The 17,513-nt window shown below is 43.2% G+C and overlaps 1 protein-coding gene across 4 annotated transcripts in view; it reads right to left on the bottom strand.

Moving 5' to 3' along the window:
• ESR1 (estrogen receptor 1) overlaps positions 1-17,513 on the bottom strand; it is a 360,927-nt gene that overhangs the window by 253,115 nt on the left and 90,299 nt on the right. For 3 of the 4 annotated variants that reach the window (XM_087865591.1, XM_045805367.2, XM_045805366.2), the window contains exon 2: positions 7,652-8,173. In XM_087865591.1, coding sequence (XP_087721717.1) covers positions 7,652-8,103 — 452 coding nt within the window. In that variant the 5' untranslated portion in view covers positions 8,104-8,173. Of the gene's footprint in view, positions 1-7,651; positions 8,174-10,141; positions 10,407-17,513 lie in introns of those variants that run through there. The other variant, XM_045805365.2, reaches the window with a different exon arrangement.

Genomic DNA, 17,513 nt, shown 5'->3' with positions numbered 1-17,513 from the left:
AGGGTCCTGCAATCAAGCCCCACATCGGGCTCCCTGTTCGGCTGGGTTCCTGTTTCTCCCTCTCCCTCTACTATTCCCTTGCTTGTGCTCTCTCACTCTCTCTGTCGAATAAATAAATAAAATCTTAAAAACAGAAAAAAAAATCCACTGCTGAATGGCCATTCTCCCAGTAAGCAACCTGAGTGAGTCGGTTTAACTGGGGCTTCCTGCCTACCACCAGCCATTCACTCAGCTAAGTGCTGCTCAGGACATCCGTGTGCCATGCCCTTTGCTGAGAGCTGAGAGAAACGTAGCAAACAAGAGATGGTCTCTGTTTGGACCAGTGCTCAGGGATTCCTCCTATTAGAAATCAAAGAGAGGGGCGCCTGGGTGGCACAGTGGTTAAGCGCCTGCCTTCGGCTCAGGGCGTGATCCTGGCGTTATGGGATCGAGCCCCACATCAGGCTCCTCCACTATGAGCCTGCTTCTTCCTCTCCCACTCCCCCTGCTTGTGTTCCCTCTCTTGCTGGCTATCTCTGTCAAATAAATAAATAAAATCTTTAAAAAAAAAAAAGAAATCAAAGAGAGTTCCAAAGGTCCCACAAGTTTTACATAAATACAGAAAATAACTTCTGCATGTAACAAAATTGTATCTTATATTCAAATTAGGGTATACATCCTTTCTCTCTGAATTGCTTGAAATGAAGCTTTGTGCAGCAGAAATAAATACAACCATTTGTAAGTTCTTCCCAAAGACACTGATGTGAAAGTTAACATACAGGACCCTTAAAATTGATTCTGTTTCTGACAATGTTGTGTCGCGAAAATTTTATAAGAGAAGAAAACAAACACACACAAACCAACAAAGCACCATTTAAAATACTTTCCTGATACAAGTAAAATGAATCACGGATATAGAAAAGAGCAGGGCTTTTTGTTTTGTTTTTGATGCCAGAATGGGAAGTTCCGGGCAGCTTTAAATGCCTGGTGTAAATTCACATGGATCCGGATCCCCGGAAGCCAGGAGAGAGGGGCCAAGGCTGAACTTCACTTCTCCCCATACCAATGCTCCATGCAGAGGACGGTGGCCTTAGGACTCCACCCACTCACGTAAGGAGACTTCTGGCGACTGTGTGCTAACACAGAGACCTGAAATGCTAGCAATTCAAAAATGCATTTCAGTTCATCGGTCCCATTGATGAGCTACACAATTTGGGACAAGGTAGCCCAATGAATGAAGACACAAATGAGCTGTCAAAGCAAAGCAATTCCACTAAGTGAAAATTTCTTCCTGTTCTTTTTTTATTTTTTTTTAAGCTTAGAGAAAAGGAAAAAAATGTTTTTATAACTTTTAATGGAGTTAATACTACTCTGGTACTCTGGGTTATTCTTACACCGCTGGTTTTCCCGTGCTAGGTAGAAACTCTACTGAGCCATGGTCCAAATTTCATTAAAATAACAGATGAAACAGGTCAATAAAGAAATAAACCAGAAAAGGTGGAAGAAAAAATCTGGGAATACGCAGAGGGAGCAAGTCAAACAGGAAAAAAGAAAAAAGCAAGCAAGCAAGCTTGATAGGGAAAAGAAGCCAAAAGGAGTTTAAAGAACATTAGAAAATAAAGCAAAGCAAAAAGAAAATACGAGAACGGACTACTACTAAGAAAACAGTGGAAGGAGGAAGTATGCCAATGTAAAAACTACTATTTCTAACATCATTTAGTTGCAGGAAATTGGAAGAAAATTGTCTTTTACTTTCAGGGTCTTAGCAAAAATCTCAAGTCTTTCTGTGAGAAAAGGGAGTCCAGTTGCCAAGAACACTGCCCAGGAAGTACTGCCCGGCACAGCGGCATCGGCTGTCGGGGCCCCCCACGCACCGCTGTGGGGAACAGGCAGGAGCCCCAGCCCAAGGATGCAGCCTGGGGATGGGAGCAGGGAGTCGGAGGTGGCCTTGGGACCAGACAGCTCTGGAGCTTTCCAGCTCAATGGAACTAAACTGCAGAGACCATTCACTAACCACCCCCCATCCAGGGAACATTTGGGGAACTCTCGAAAAACAAGAACCCTGTCTGAGTTTATCCGGGACTTATTTGGAAATATCTAGCCCCGAACATTTCTTAATTAGCTTTATTAGCTTTAAGTGCACTTCTATGATTTTCCCAAAGCATAATTCACAGAAAGTAGAAAATTACGAGACCAAGTAGCCTACTACCTCATCTACGGTAACACATTTCATTAAAGCAGCTGTCATGGGAGCAGACTGGGGGACCCAATTTTGTCCCTCCAGAAAGGAGAAACAAACATAACAAAACAAAATAAAAAAAAAAAAATATATATATATATATACACACACACACACACACATATATATATGCATATATTTTCCAGGCTTGTTTGGAGTTTTCTTTTTACATTTTCTGTGTCGTACTTATTAGATTTATGGCATTACTATCACTGATAATATCATTACTGACATTTGACTATTTCTTAAATTATAAGTACATAAAAACAAGCCAGGCACGTTGAAAGGATTTCATTTCTGCATAGGATAAACATCTCCAGGCTCTATAGCAGGCATCCAGAACTACTGCCCACCCCGACAAGACACCAGTGTTTTCTTGCCATCACCGTCCTCATCCCCACCACCACCATCACATCACAATCCGTCCGTCACACCATCGTTATCTCTTCCAAGTGTCAGTCATACCGTTTCTTATGTGAGCTAGCTTTTTGAAATTATGACTTTATCAAACTACATAAAATGTTGTCAGTTGGGACCAAAGTAGTCTTCTTTTCTATCTTCTCTCTTCATAGAGTCTAAACACGTACACATGACTGGAAGTGTTGTAGATCAATGCGAAGCTTCCCTCATAATTCCCAATAACATTCTCCAAGGTGCAGAACCCAGGAATTAGGATTTCTTCCCTTCTCAGATCAAGAATATCATAAAGGTGCTTCCCTTCTCCTCCAACCCACTGAAGTCCTCCGATTTCAGAAGGCAGCAGGGCGGTGGGTTATGTTTTACGAGTGGAGAAGGGAACGGCTCCGACACACCTTTTTTTTTAAAAAAGGGCACAATCTGACAATGCATTGGCAGAGTTTAAAATAGAAAACAAAACTAATTGATGGTTTTGATGGGCTGCCTCCTTTCTATGAAATCCCTCACAGTTTCACTTTGGTTGGTTTGTGTTCGAGTGGCTGTATTTTGGGGATTTATAAAGCATCTCTCTCTGGAGTGTGCATCTTGGTTCTAAACAGTTGTGGCCATTCTGTTTTCCTTCTTCAAAAAGCAAACGGAGTCTTGGAATTAAGCTAAATGACTAATTTGTCCTATCCATTCAATGTATCCTGGAAAAGCAGGGAACACACTTAGCACGCGGTTCCTTGCACTGGGTTCTTCTAACGTTACATTAAAAATAATACTGATGTCACAGGGAGGAGTCATATGTATTCGTTTTGTGCTGTGTTACTTTAGAAGAAATATAATTATAACTCATATATTTCCTTATGTAAAACTATTTTCACATAATCAGGGTTTTGATTTTTTTAAATGTATCTCTAAATAAATGTTATTTATGATAACCCAGGGTGCAAACAAATGTTGCAGATGGTGATGAAGATTTTACTTAAATCTGACTTCCACAGAAAATGATTTCACATTATCATTAATTTATATCTGTAATGAAACTCCTTTCCATTTAAATCTGTTCTTTCCTACTGTCTTTTAGCTTACAGAAGCACTGGCATGAATATTAACATGTCAAAGAAATAATGAAATGCTGAATGCTTATGCGGCTATGTACTGCTTTCCTATACACTATCCCACTTGACGAAATTTTAATATCCTGTCAGTAACAGAAAGTGTGTCATCTTTTATAGTTTTTCCTGATATCTGTTGTTCCTGTCATTGTGGATGTCTTGCCCCTGTCTGTTATGTTCTTACAACAATAAGAAACCCAAATGGTAAACCTGAATTTTCCCAAATTAGGAATGTCACATCCTAAATACATTCACAAAAGCAATCCAAAGATCCAAATTAACTGAGTGCAAGAAAGAAGATTAGAATAAGTGGCAATTATCCTGCAGGGGCTTTCTACCAAACAGGTACAAGCCACATGGAGTAGGTGAAAATGAAATGAGGATTCAAGATGTGAATCCGTTTTTCAACCTAAAATACACTCATTCCCAAGGCAATATGTGGCTCCTGAACTATTCTTAGGTCAGCACAAAACGCCAGGTGAACAGTCACAACTTAAATGAATGAAATAAGTAAGAACAGAAATAAAGGGTGCTAAAATATCACCTAAATACAAGGAAAGAATTACTGGAAACATGAAAACCAGCTATTCAAATCTTTCCCTAGAAATGAGCCTTATTTAAAGTTGAGGAATCGTTTTTAAATGATCACCAATGAACCCACTATTCATTCAAAACATGCACACAGCCAGCAGACAAATTACTAAGACATTGATTTTGATGCTACAGGTCTGTATTGGTCAAGTTTTGGTGGGGGGAGGGGGGAGAAGTGGGTAAAATTTAGCCTTTAAGAATACTGAGTCATAAAACTGAAAGGAACACGGAGCACTAAATACTTAATTTGAATTTTTAAAAACATGGTGGATCTAATTATGTTTCATCTTTAGTTTTATTCAAACCTCCTGAGTTGTTTGAACACTAAAAAGAACTGAGGAGAAGATGACCCCCAGGTGCCTTCATCATGAAATTTTAGGTAAGACACATCTTTGAAAGTCACAGCTTGCCTGTTTGCAAATGTGCTCCCTCTCAACAATTTGTTGGGACACATGACAATCTTTTTCACATAATTGCATGCCCGGGGCACTTTTATCTATTACATTTCTTTATACATAGACATGGCTGCATCCTGTGGCCATTAGAAGAAAGTAACCATAGTCTCTTAATGCTAAATGATGTGAACTTCATGTAAATTCTCTGAACATCCCAGTGGGACCTTCAGATAGACAAGCCACATGACAGCACCATGTTACAAGTGGAAAAGTTCAGAATCAGAAATAATAAAGCTTAATCTAACTGACCTGAAGGCATCAGGTAATGTATAGGGGAAAAATAAAATAAAGACAATCAAAATGCCTTTTTGGTTTGTGTAGCTAAAACTAGCCACTTACCTAAATTTTTTACTTTTTACCGAACATAACATGTTAGGCCACTAACTTTCAAACGTCTACAGTAAGAAATACATTCTACATCAGAGCCAGTGCATATAAGCGTACATAATTAAAACAAATTTTCAGGAAACAAAACCCACCCTTACTAAATATTATGCACTCTGATATTTTCTATTATATTCTTCTCTATTTTATTCCTTAAAAAAAAAAAAAAAACATGTTCCAGACTCACTAAGCGATTTCATGATCCTCTAATCAATTTTTTTTTCTTTTTACCCAGTTACTCAAAACAGGAAAACTGAGAGGGCAAAAATATTAAGTAACATCTGTCGATTTGAAATAATACTTGTATAAAGTCATCTCTTCCTCCCTGGTTACCCAGAGGCAGAATTCAAAGCAAAGAGTAAGGATGTTATAGGAAATAAACTACAAAGGAAAAATCATTCTAAAACTAAGTTTCCACATTGAAACTCCTGTGTATGAGTTCTTAACGTTATTATTAAAGTTCCATGTCATTTTTTTCATTATTCTAAATATATCTGAATACCATCTAATGCAAAAAGTTTAAGATGGGGCATATTATAGTAATATTATTTGCCACTGGGATGATGAACAATTTTGAATTAAATGTGGTCCTCTCTTTATTTGACCAGGCTCACTTTGTAATTATTAGCAAGGCAGTAAATAATCCACTGAGGAGTAGTCTCATTAGTGCCCATTGAAATTCAGTAGGATTAATTTGCAATAAAAGAACTGAAAATTAAACGGAAAAGAATATAGTTTCTGGAGTCCACCATAAGGTTATGAAATTCACATCATACCAAGTGCCTTTCTTCACATCAAGGGGTTGAAAAGGTTGTGTGAATAAGACTTAATCGTTATATTTTGTTCTAACACATCAAAAAAAAAAAGTGAGCAGAATAAATTCTTTTTCTTTCCATTTTAACCCTGAATTAAAACAAGTAAAATTAATTTAAAATATGCCAACTTTCTAAAGTTTTGTTCATTCTTTGTCTTTTAAGTAATAACTCAGTCTGAACCCGTTTGGCTGTGGGATGCTCTAAAGTCCCTCGAGGAAGCCAAAGGATATGAAGTACTTTCAGATACCCCAAGAGTGCGCCCTTCCGTATCCTCTGGGGCCAACCTGCACCTTCCTCCTGTTTCTTCTGCTATGAATATCTCTGGAAATAGAACACTGAATAGAAAACGGTCCAAAGCTTACAATGCAGACGGATCCAGGTAAGGGCAGGAGGCAAGTCCAGGCACCTGTCTGCAGACTGGCTGTGCCTAACACAGCACCCAGCCACGTGGGCACCCTGAGGCCTCCCAGACCCACCCCAGAGTACAGCTGGCCATTGGGTGCCTAGGGCACAGGTGTTCATCAGAATCACCCACCTAAGCCCTCCCCAGGTCCATCTGGAAGAAAATGCAGAAACTGTCAAAGGGGTAATAGGAGAATAGAGGGGAGGAAAGTATAATCCTTGGGGGTGGGGGATGTAAGGACACAAAATAAAATACTGGCCACTTAAGTCACAAATGTATTTCTGTATTTCCTGGGCTACTAACACTTCTACAGCGACTCAAAGGTGCGCAACCAAGCTGACCCCGCACACCACTCCCGGGTAATGGTCTGCAGGGTAGGCCAGAAATGTAACTTAGCTGGCCGGAGAGTTATTTCAAAACCCTCTTCAATACGGCGCATGTTTTAAACTCACAAGACACCTATAAATTTTCGGCTGTCAGAACTCATATGCCAGCAATCTGCTCCAACACGGACCCAGCCAGATAACTCAGAAATCAGAAACTTGTTAAGACTCATTCAATTCCTCTACTGCTCTTTTGAGGAGCACAATTCAATCCTAAAGCCTCGAACTTGGGATGGAGAGGAAGGGGGGAAAGTAGGTGCTAGCACTCCTTGCTAAAACAAACAAAATCATCGTCATCGTAATAATAGCGTGCATATTTCCAATCAGAAATTCGAGATGAAAGAAAATTTTGTGAGCACATTAAAACAATTTCAAATAATAATAATAATAATAATAATAATAATAAACAACTCTCAGCTCCGCTAACCCTACACACCTTCAGCCTTAAATACCAAAGCGGGACATTCACTAGGGACTTCACGAGCTTTGTGTTTATCTGCTTTGGGGTGTTCCCCCCCCCCCAACAAACAACCTCCGCTTTGTATGATCTTTCCAAATGAGTTAGGAAGCCCACGGGTTTTCGGATCTGCCTCTTACGCAGATGGCAGGGGGGTGGAGAATAGAATTTTCTTTAAGCTGCCAGGCAAGAGAACTTGGCTCTCGAAAGCAAGATCCACAAACACTTAGCCCCCCCCCCCCACCTCCGACCCCAAGCCCCGGCCGGGCCGCGAGTGCCGTGGCTCCTATGGCCGGCTGCCGGGTGCCCAGCCAGCCCCGCGGCCTACAGCCTCCCGCGAGCTCCCGACCGCGCGGCCCCCTCGCTCCCTCCTGCCCGCCGGGCGCGCAGCTGCCACCCCGACAAGGCGCGGCGCACGGCGCGGGTACCTGTAGAACGCAGGCGGGCCGGCCTCGCGCACCGCATAGCCGCTCGGTTCGTTCTCCAGGTAATAGGGCACCTGCTGGCCGTGGGGGTGCAGGAAGGGCGAGAGCTGAGGCGGCGGGTGCAGCAGCACCAGCGGATTCGGAGACACGCTGTTAAGCGGCGGGAAGCCCCCCAAGCCGTTGGTGCCGAACGCCGCCGCCTCAGACCCCGGGCCGTAGGCGAGGCTGGACTGGCCGTAGACGGGCGCGGAGGTGGCGGGCGCGGCGTTAAAGTCGTACGCGCCACCCTCGGGATAGTTGTACACGGCAGGCTTGCTGCTGTCCACGTATACCTCGCCCAGGGGCCGCTCCAGGGGGATCTTGAGCTGCGGGCGGTTCAGGGTCTCCAGCTCGGTCCCTTGGATTTGATGCAGCAGGGCCATTCCGGAGGCTTTGGTGTGGAGGGTCATGGTCATGGTCAGTGGCCGCGGGCAAAGCGCGCACCGTCTCCCCGCGCGGCAGAAAACTCAGCAGCCGACCGGCCACCTGGAAGAAGAGTACAGCCCACGGTTAGAGGCGGCGCAGCGCATGTCCCGCCACGAAGCGAGTTCTGGCCCTGCCCCGGGAGCCGGCCCGTCCCGTGGAGCCGGGCGGCCAGACGCGATCAAGCGCAGCCCGGTGCGAGTGCGCTCAGCCAACTCTGGGCTCCGAGTCTCCAACTTTAAGTACCGATCTCCCGCGCTCATATGCATTACAAAGGTACTGGAAGCCCGCCAGGGGCTGTTGCCTCGCACTGACATTGGTTTAAACATCACTCCAGGCGCAACTCGTTTTGGAGCCATCCCAAAAAGCAGCTTCCCTGAACTTTACTTTACTCGTCGCTGCGGGATGGAGGCTAAATTTCACTGCAGGAGGGCGGGGGTGCAGAGGGATCTCCTAAAGGTGGCCCGGGGAAGACGAGGTTTAAAACAAACTCGCAAGACTAATGCAGGGGCCGGCTTTCTCGACTGTGCCGCCTTATGTGCCCCATGCCAGACTCCTATCTATCTCTGTTTGTCTCTCTTTCTGTTCGATTTACTCTCCTAGTTGGCTGGAAATAATGTAGTGTGTACATAGAATGACCCTGGGGAGGGCCACTCTGTAACGGAGATATGGCAGATAGAATGGGGTGTGCAGTTGCATGTGCAGCCAGCCACAGACAGCTATATTTAGCAGCTGCAGGGACTGAGAGGAGACATCTGGGGAGAAGGGGGGGGCGGAGATTCAAGGTGTACCCATAGGAAGAGCTGCACTTTGCAAGCAGAAGAATGGTGCCAGACCTCAGTTTCCTCATCTGCAAAATTCTAGCCACGACCTTCCGAGATGCTCCCAGCCTGACTCCTATGTTTGTGTTGGACCACAGTACTGTACTTGCTCCCATCATGAATTCTCATGTGAATGATGATTCACAAAAACCTTTGGTTAGGCGTACATGGGTGTTCGTGTCTTCCACAGGTTATGCAACTGAAACTTCAGAAAGCTTAATATGAAATGTGACCTTTTCATACAAAATGTAACCTCAGTTCATTAACCAAATCTTTGACCACTATGTTACACTGTTGATCTAACCAACAAATTTTGAAATGCAATGCTACATTTCTGTTTTTTTATTCCTGCAATTCGACCTTCCCCATTCACTTCGCTAGGATATGCAGAATCAAATATTCAGATGAAAATTGAATAGAAAAAAGTTTTGAACTGAATTAAAATCTAAGTGTACACACACTAACAATATATGTATATATGACACATAGAAGATATGGTAAATATATTGTGCACCAACAATCCCGGAGAGTTTATACTTTTTAATAAACTTCCTTTGCCCTAGCCTAACAGACTCTGATACAACTATCTGATAAGACCGTTAATGCTTTGCTTTAATTGCTATCCCAAACACCCAACAGAGTACCTAACAAAATGTTCATGGCACAAATGTCACAGTTGCTGTTACTAACTGTAATTTTTTTTAATTTTTTTATACTAATAAGTATACATTTTATCTAGTTCTTACAAGAACAAACAGAACATTTTTGGACACTATGCAGATGTAGTTGGTTTAATATGAAGACAAAATTGAGCTTAGCATCAATAACCATAGACTGTAAGCAAAGAAAGGGTTAAAAACACATTAGGTGAATCACAGATATTTCTCTTTATGGCCAGCAACCATTACTTTCCAAAGCAATTTTTTTACAGATGATTTCGTTTCCATAAATCACACTTTCAATTTTCAAATGTCTTTTTTAAACACATGCAAAAGCACTTCATAGGGCTCTTAAAAATCTGCACCCACCAAATTACACATAAATTACACAAAGAATCCTACAAGTCCCGGAAGAAAAAGGAGATGCACACATAAACCCATTGAAAACAGCAAATCCTCATCTCCCTGCTAGGATACAGACACTGGCCAGAAAGGTAAGTTGCTTTCTCAAAATGCTAAAGCTACAAAGAGAGAAATCAAAACAATCCTACCCTGCTGGATCAAGAGCGTCTTTCCAGAAATGTTCCATGGGCTTGTAGAAGTCAAGGGCTGAGGCAGTGAGAAGGAAGGAAGGAATGTGCTCGCATGTGCGTGTAGCTCCGTGTGTGAGCGAGGCAGAGCGTGTGTGGATGTGTTTGTGTGTGGAATGGCAGGGATTCGGGAAGCAGCCAGTAGGCAGGGCACTTGGCAGCCCCTCCCGGCAAACACAGCAGCTGGGCTGCTGCACAGAGCTGGATGAATGGCAGTGGGGAGTGAGGAGAAGCTTGCTGTCTGCTCAGGGAGCGCAGAGTGGCACAGCTAGAGGCAGCGTTATTGGGGAGAAACAAAACCCCAGCCCCATTTGTTCCTTATCCTGGGAGCCTGGAAAGCACCCCATGCTTTCTGTTGCCACCCTAAGCAAGAGGGAAAACAGGCTTGCTGTAAATCATAGGCTTATGGCTAAAATAGAATGCCAGTCAAAAGTGTATGGATATCAAGTTTACAAAATGTGACATGGGCGGTTTTTCCTGAAGAATATAATTTAACAATAAAAGCCTTCTGGAATACACTTGGATCAAATGCCTTGCTGGCCCCAGCACCCCCCCACACACACCCCCAGTCTCTGAACAGACACACTATTGCCGTGCCTCCGATTGCACCAGGAAACCAGACTTTGGAATAAATGTTTTGGCATTCTAGGGATGTGTTTCCAGCTGAAATGTAATACTCCTCCACCTCGTTAACCAAACCCACAAACCTTTCCACGAATAGCTCAGTTGACTGCTTTCTGTAAACATACAGAAAAAATATATTATTAAAAGCCTGGGGTATGAAGATAAGACAAAGGTGGGTACCTCTGTTTTAAACAGATTTTAGGCCTTCTAGTTGTACTGGCATTGATCACGGGGGGGATGTCTCATTACACAGTGGTGCCCTGGATGGGTCCACCTGGTCCTCAACTTTTCCCCCGACCATGGTACTAACACACAGTAATAAGGTGCTCCCTTTTTGCCTTCACCCAAGGTCCCAGGACACATGACACCCAGTGGAACCTTCGTTGCCAGACGTTAGTCATGGCCTTGGGTATTAAATGACTCTAATCACAATGCCAGGAGTGGCCAGTCTCTGGCCCTGGGACCCTATGCAGTTACCAAGATATTACGAGTGGCTCTCCAGAGCAGTACAGAGAAAGAGGTAAAAAGTTATATAAAAGAGAGTTACAAACATTTTAATGTTGTCATATTGCAAATACACATTCCATGCTTTAAAAGACCCCAAACATGGCAATATTGGAGCAGAGAAGCACTCCCTCCACAATCGGCTATAAAGACAAATATTGAAAAGACAGTTACCCTTTGTAGGTGACAGTGGTGAATCCTAACTCCTCCTTAGGTCAACAGTGGCCACCCAGGCACTAGGCCAGTCGAAAAACGTGGATGTGCAGGAAGGAAGAAGGGAAGGAAGGAGAGGGGAAAAAACGAAGGAAGCTCTGCAAATAATCTTCACAGACCTTGATTATTCTGAGACCAGCAGTCTGGGTTAGTCCACTAAAGGCAGTTTTCTTGAATGCTTTCTCTCCAGCATTCTCTTCCCTCTTCCTGGTCAGAGTCATCTTCCAGGCTTGGGGACGGGGCGGGGAGAGGTACTGCACCTTGCCAGTTTTCTTTTAGTGCTTCTGGCAAATAACCTCACCCTGCAGCCCTCTCCCAGCTCTCCCCTCACCTCTCTCCACGGGGTCAGAGGGCACGTGCTCCCCCTACTGCCACGACTGCGGGCACTGGCAGGTGAAGAAGGGTCCAGTCTCTCTCTAGCTCCACTGCTGAGCGTACCTCCGGACCCACTTTTCCAGCGTCTCCTGGGCATTTCTGGCTGGCTCAAAATATGAGTCATCATTCTCTCTCCCACAAACATGACGTTCCTCTCAACTCTGGGCTATGAACAGCATCACTGTCCCTCCAGTCGCAGTCGCCGGATGACCGTCTCTCAGTCTTCTGTGCTGGCTGTCTCTCCCTCCCTCACCTTCCACATTGCGGAGCATTCTAGATGGGCCGCTCTCCCTGTCCCTCCACTGTTTCCATCAGGCTTCTTCAGCCCTCATTACCTGACTTGTTGTAAGAGCGTCCTAGGGACCTGTCTGCCTCTTCCTTCCCCCTGCTTCTTAAATCCTGCTGCCTTTTAGCTCCTGGGCTCTTATTGCTTCAGGATCCATCTTCTGATGACCTGGCTCTACCCTTTCCCCAGATCATAGCTCCCCAAGGGGTTCAGGCCTTCCTCCTGCCTCATGTATCTCCTCTGACCTGTAGCCTTGCACTGCAGACAAAGGAAACCCCGGGGCTCCCAGCACTTGAAGCTTTCCTGATGCTATTCTCTCTGCCTACAACCCCTGCTTTGCTGGCTTGTCGGGGGCAAGCATACTCTTTTCCAGGTCCAGCCCAAGTGCCACCACATCCATAATGTCTTCCTTTATTCCTTTTTTAAAAGGAATTTCCTCTCCACTGAATGACAATGGTATTCTCATGCATTTATCACATTCTTCCTTGAATGAGTTATTAATATAGTTTTTAATCCCCTTGTCCTCCTCAAAAGCTCCTTGAGAACAAGCCCTGCATAGAGTTCCTGGGAACTCTCTGAGTGCCTAGCACTGTGCTTGGTCATATCAGGTCATCAAATATTGGCTAGTTTATAATCCAGATAGTTAGAAGAATAAAATTGTATCCCATCTATCTAATAACTATCTCTAAAAGCTAATTTCCATGTCACATTCTACCATTTTCAAAAGTGTTTTTGCTAGAAGATTATCTTTGTATCCTCATACTGACTGAGGCCATAAAGTCAAAATTCAAATTCATACAATCTTGAAGATTAAGCCTGCAATTCTTGGCAGCATGACTCACAAGAGAGCTCTGAATTTTTAGTTCGTAACCAGACAATACTATGACCAAACATAGTTTCTTCTCTAGCTCCATTAAAAGCTTTTTACATTTACAAAAACATTATTCCTCTAACAGAAACATGAAAGGAAATCAATTTGGAATTATTTCCAAAACAGCTTATGGTACGAGAGATGGTTCCTTCACTCCAAAACATGAAGGTCTAGCTGTGTCTAAACTGAGCATTACTTTGAATAAAAATTCTCTGTTTGGGGGGAGCCTGGGGGGCTCAGTCAGTTAAGCATCCAACTCTTGATTTCAGCTCTGGTCATGATCTCAGGGTCGTGAGATCGAGCCCCACATCGGGTTCCAGGCTGGGTGTGGAGCCTCCTCAGGAGTCTCTCTCCCTCTCCCTCTGCCCCTCCCCCTCCACTGCTGCGCGGACCCAAGAGCATCCTCTCTCTAAAAACAATAAAATAAAATGCTCTGTTTGGGAGCTTATCTTTGTGCATTTATTTGACACCATCCATCTTCCTCCAAAGTAAAGGAAAAATGAAGAATGTCCTTTTCAGTTTCACTCATGTTAAAAATAATTCAGCCTATTTGTTTGAAGGGTTTTTGATTAGCTCCTGGACTTTTTTCAACTGACCTTTGATTTTTGTTTTAGGAGGAGAAATTTATATGCAGTGAAATGCACACATCTTAACATGTACAGCTGGCAAGTTTAGATAAATGGGTATGCCCTTGTAACAACTATCTCAGTGAGGTGACAGAGTATTTCCGTCACTCCAGAAAGTTTCCTCCATGCCCCACCCTAGTCAACCCCTAACCCCTATAGGCAACCACTGTCCTCATTTCTGTCACCATAGATTTATTTTGCCTCCTGGCCCAGGATGTGGACAAACTGGAGCATGTATACCCCATTTCCAACCAGTGACACAACCAGTCAAGTGCTGGGTATGCAGGTTTGCCAAGGCACCAAAGCACAGAGCTAACCTTTGCTCAGTGAGAATCTTTTCCCTGGGGTCAGCTCCTTCAAGGCCAGAGAATTGTACTAACACTGTATCCGTGGACCTTTCTAAGTATAACAGGCTTTACATGATCAAATGTTACATAAGCCCGCAAAGATACAAGGTAATAGAAGCCAAGTGGAATCAGTATTCATTAACATGTTCTTAAACAGCCTTTTCTTCCCACTGCCACTCCAAGAAAAATTTTTTTTAAATAAAATAACTTAAAAGCCAAGAATCAAACCCCAAGATCCTTAGTCTCACAAACTCTGGGATTCAGATGCCATTTCCTGGCTTCCTACCCAGGAGTTGATAGAGATAGTTTGAATTTTGGGTTGTCGGGCAGAATGGCGACTCTGTACTGTGAATCAGTGAGCAATTCAGATTTAATTCACCAGCTCAACAGAATTGAGTAACTTTCATCTTACATTTTCTTGAAAAAATTTTTAAAATATTTTAGAATCTTTTCATATAATTTACTTATACTGCATGTGGCAAAGACACTTTAGAAAGTACTTTCACTGTAAGTGCCATGAATGATAAAAGAATTCCAATTATTCCAATTATTATTACACTGTGTCCCTCTTCCTCCCTTTATCTATTATGTACTTGAGAAATCTCATTGTCAGCTTAGGGTATTCTCTGAGGAGAGCAATATCCAGACTGGGCCTAAATTCACATTGGTTCAAATAGTCCTGTCTTATGTTGAGGAGGGCCTGTGCGCAGGCACACACACATACACACACACCCCTAGTAATCAACCAAGAATCTTGTCCATTATCAGAACCAGCCTTAGCCAAATGGTAAAAAAAAAAAAAAAAAAAAAAAAAAAAAAGGAGATTTGTTCATGTTGAGCCTTTTCAGGTCTTTCTTCCTATTTTGTTACCGTAATCATCTGGGTAATTGGTTCCGCCCCCCTCCCCCTAAGCACCCAGGACCTCTATGGTAGCCAGTGTTTCTCACTTTTCCCAACCCCCTCAACTATAAACACACTGTCTCAAGGAAGGGACGTACTTACGAGAGTGCCAGGGAATGACTCATTTATTCAATTGACTCAAAAACATATATGGATAATACAATGCTATATCAAATATATCTCAATTTAAAAAATGTTGATTACTTATTATTTACCAGGACCATTTCTAAGTGTTGGGCACTATCTTAGTCAGCTCAAGCTTCCATAACAAACTACCATAGGTTAGCTGGCTTAAAAACAAACAGTTATTTTCTTATAGTTCCAGAAACTGGAAGTCTGAGAGGAGGGTGCTAGCCTGGTCAGACTCTAGTGAGGGCTTACTTCCTGACTTTCAGATGGCTGCCTTCTCCCTCTGTCCTCACAGAGCAGATGGAATGCTCTCTTCTTCTTGTAAGACCACAGTCCTATTGGATTAGGACTCTATGCATATGACTTCATTTAACCTTATTACCTCCCAAAGATCCTATTTCTAGGGGCGCCTGGGTGGCTCGGTCGTTAAGCATCTGCCTTTGGCTCAGGGCGTGACCCCAGAGTCCTGGGATCGAGCCCCACGTCAGGCTCCTCCACTGGAAGCCTGCTTCTTCCTCTCCCACTCCCCCTGCCTGTGTTCCCTCTCTCGCTGGCTGTCTCTCTCTCCATCAAATAAATAAATAAAATCTTCAAAAAAAAAAAACATCCTATTTCCAGACACAGTCACCTTGGAGGTTAGGGCTTCATCATATGAATTTTGGAGAGACACAATTCTGTCCATAGCAGCCACCCAAATATAAGCCAAATAAATACCTCTGCCCTCACAGAACTTACCTCTAGGGGTTTAGTGTTTAGTCCTATCTAATGATCCTTCCGACTCTGCCACTTCCAAGAGCATCTCTGCCTCTGCGCTCAAGTATTGATATTCCTCCAGATTCAGTCCCTAGGCCCTCCTGTCTCCTCTGTACTTCTTCCCCTGGATGATCTCAACCACTCCCAGGCTTTTAAGTTTCCTTTGTACATTGAAGACTTAAAAATAAATATCTCCACCCAAGATCTCTCTGCTGACTAGGAGAGTCACATTTCCAGATACCTGTTAGACATTTTTACTTGCATGTTCATTCATTCAGTAAATATTTATTGAGCACCCACTATGGACTGGCCAACTGAGGTTCAACTTGTCCAAAATTAACTTATCTTTTCCCCAGACCTACTCTATGTTCTGTCTCCTATCTCAGCAAATGGCATTGCTGTTCACATACCTGTATAAGCAAAAAAATCCAGTCTGCAGCCTTGCCGCACTTTTTTCACTCCCTACATTTGACCCATCACAAATCTTTATTTCCATCTCCCTGACTGCTCTGAGTCTACTCTCTTTTCTCATCCTTGTTACTGTTTTCAGGCATTCTCTTCTCTCCCAAGCTGTGCTGCCAGCTTTTTCCTTTCACTGTCCATTCTCCACACTGCAAGAAGAGTAATCTTCTTCAACAGTAAAAGAACTTGAATCATTATTCTCATCTCTCCAGAGTCCCCACCCATTCCTGCACAGGTATTTTGTGCTCCTGACATATTGGATTCCTTTCAAGTTCCTCCAACCCTCTGGATTCTGTCTAACTAGCGATTTACTCTACCTGGAATCTTCTTCCCATTCTTTCATCAGACTTAACTCCCATCCATCCTCCAAGTCTCCCTTGAGACATCTACAGCCACGAAGAAGGCTTCCTTGATCTCCTTGATTTCCTAATGGGTGTTTCTCCTGTAAATGCCCATAGCTCCCTGAACATCCCCAGTTACAGCCCTTATCATGCTGTTGAAATTTTCTGTGTTACTTCTCTGTATCCTCCCACCGACCTATAAATTCAAAAAAGGCACACAAGGAGGGAGAGGATTATGCTAAGTGAAATAAGTCAAGCAGAGAAAGACAATTATCATATGGTTTCACTCATATGTAGAACATAAGGAATAGCATGGAGGACACAATAGGAGAAGGAAAGGAAAACTGAAGGGCTGGAATCAGAGGGGGAGATGAACCATGAGAGACTATGGACTCTGGGAAACAAACTAAGGGTTTCAGAGAGGAGGAGGTGGAGGGATGGGTTAGCCCGGTGATGGGTATTAAGGAGGGCACGTATTGCAATGAGCACTGGGTGTTCTACACAAATAATGAATCACAGAACACTACATCAAAAACTAATGAAGTACTGTATGGTGACTAACATAACATAATAATAAAAAAATTAAAAAATTAAAAATATACTTCCTCAAGAAAAAAATTAAAAAGGCACACAAGGGCTCTCTTTTTCCAAGTCACAAGTCCATTGCCTAGTAAAATGTCTGATGTGTAGTTGGCCCCCAGTGAACATTGTTTGAAAAATGAATGCTTAAACCCCTCCCAGATATCACATTTGCATTGTTAACTGACTTCCTCAATAACTTAACACAAAAGGAATGGATATAATGGCCAGACGTTAGAACAAGAGCTTAGGGGAAAGTCTGGAAGCAGATTCATATTTTCCAAACAAATCTGATTTCTTATCACATACCAGGCCATTAGAAT

This window comes from Ursus americanus, chromosome 11 (genome assembly GCF_024610735.1).
Source record: "Ursus americanus isolate L20-20 chromosome 11, mUrsAme1.1.p, whole genome shotgun sequence".
Classification (NCBI taxonomy): Eukaryota; Metazoa; Chordata; class Mammalia; order Carnivora; family Ursidae; genus Ursus; species Ursus americanus.
This window is presented reverse-complemented; position numbering and strand designations above follow the sequence as displayed.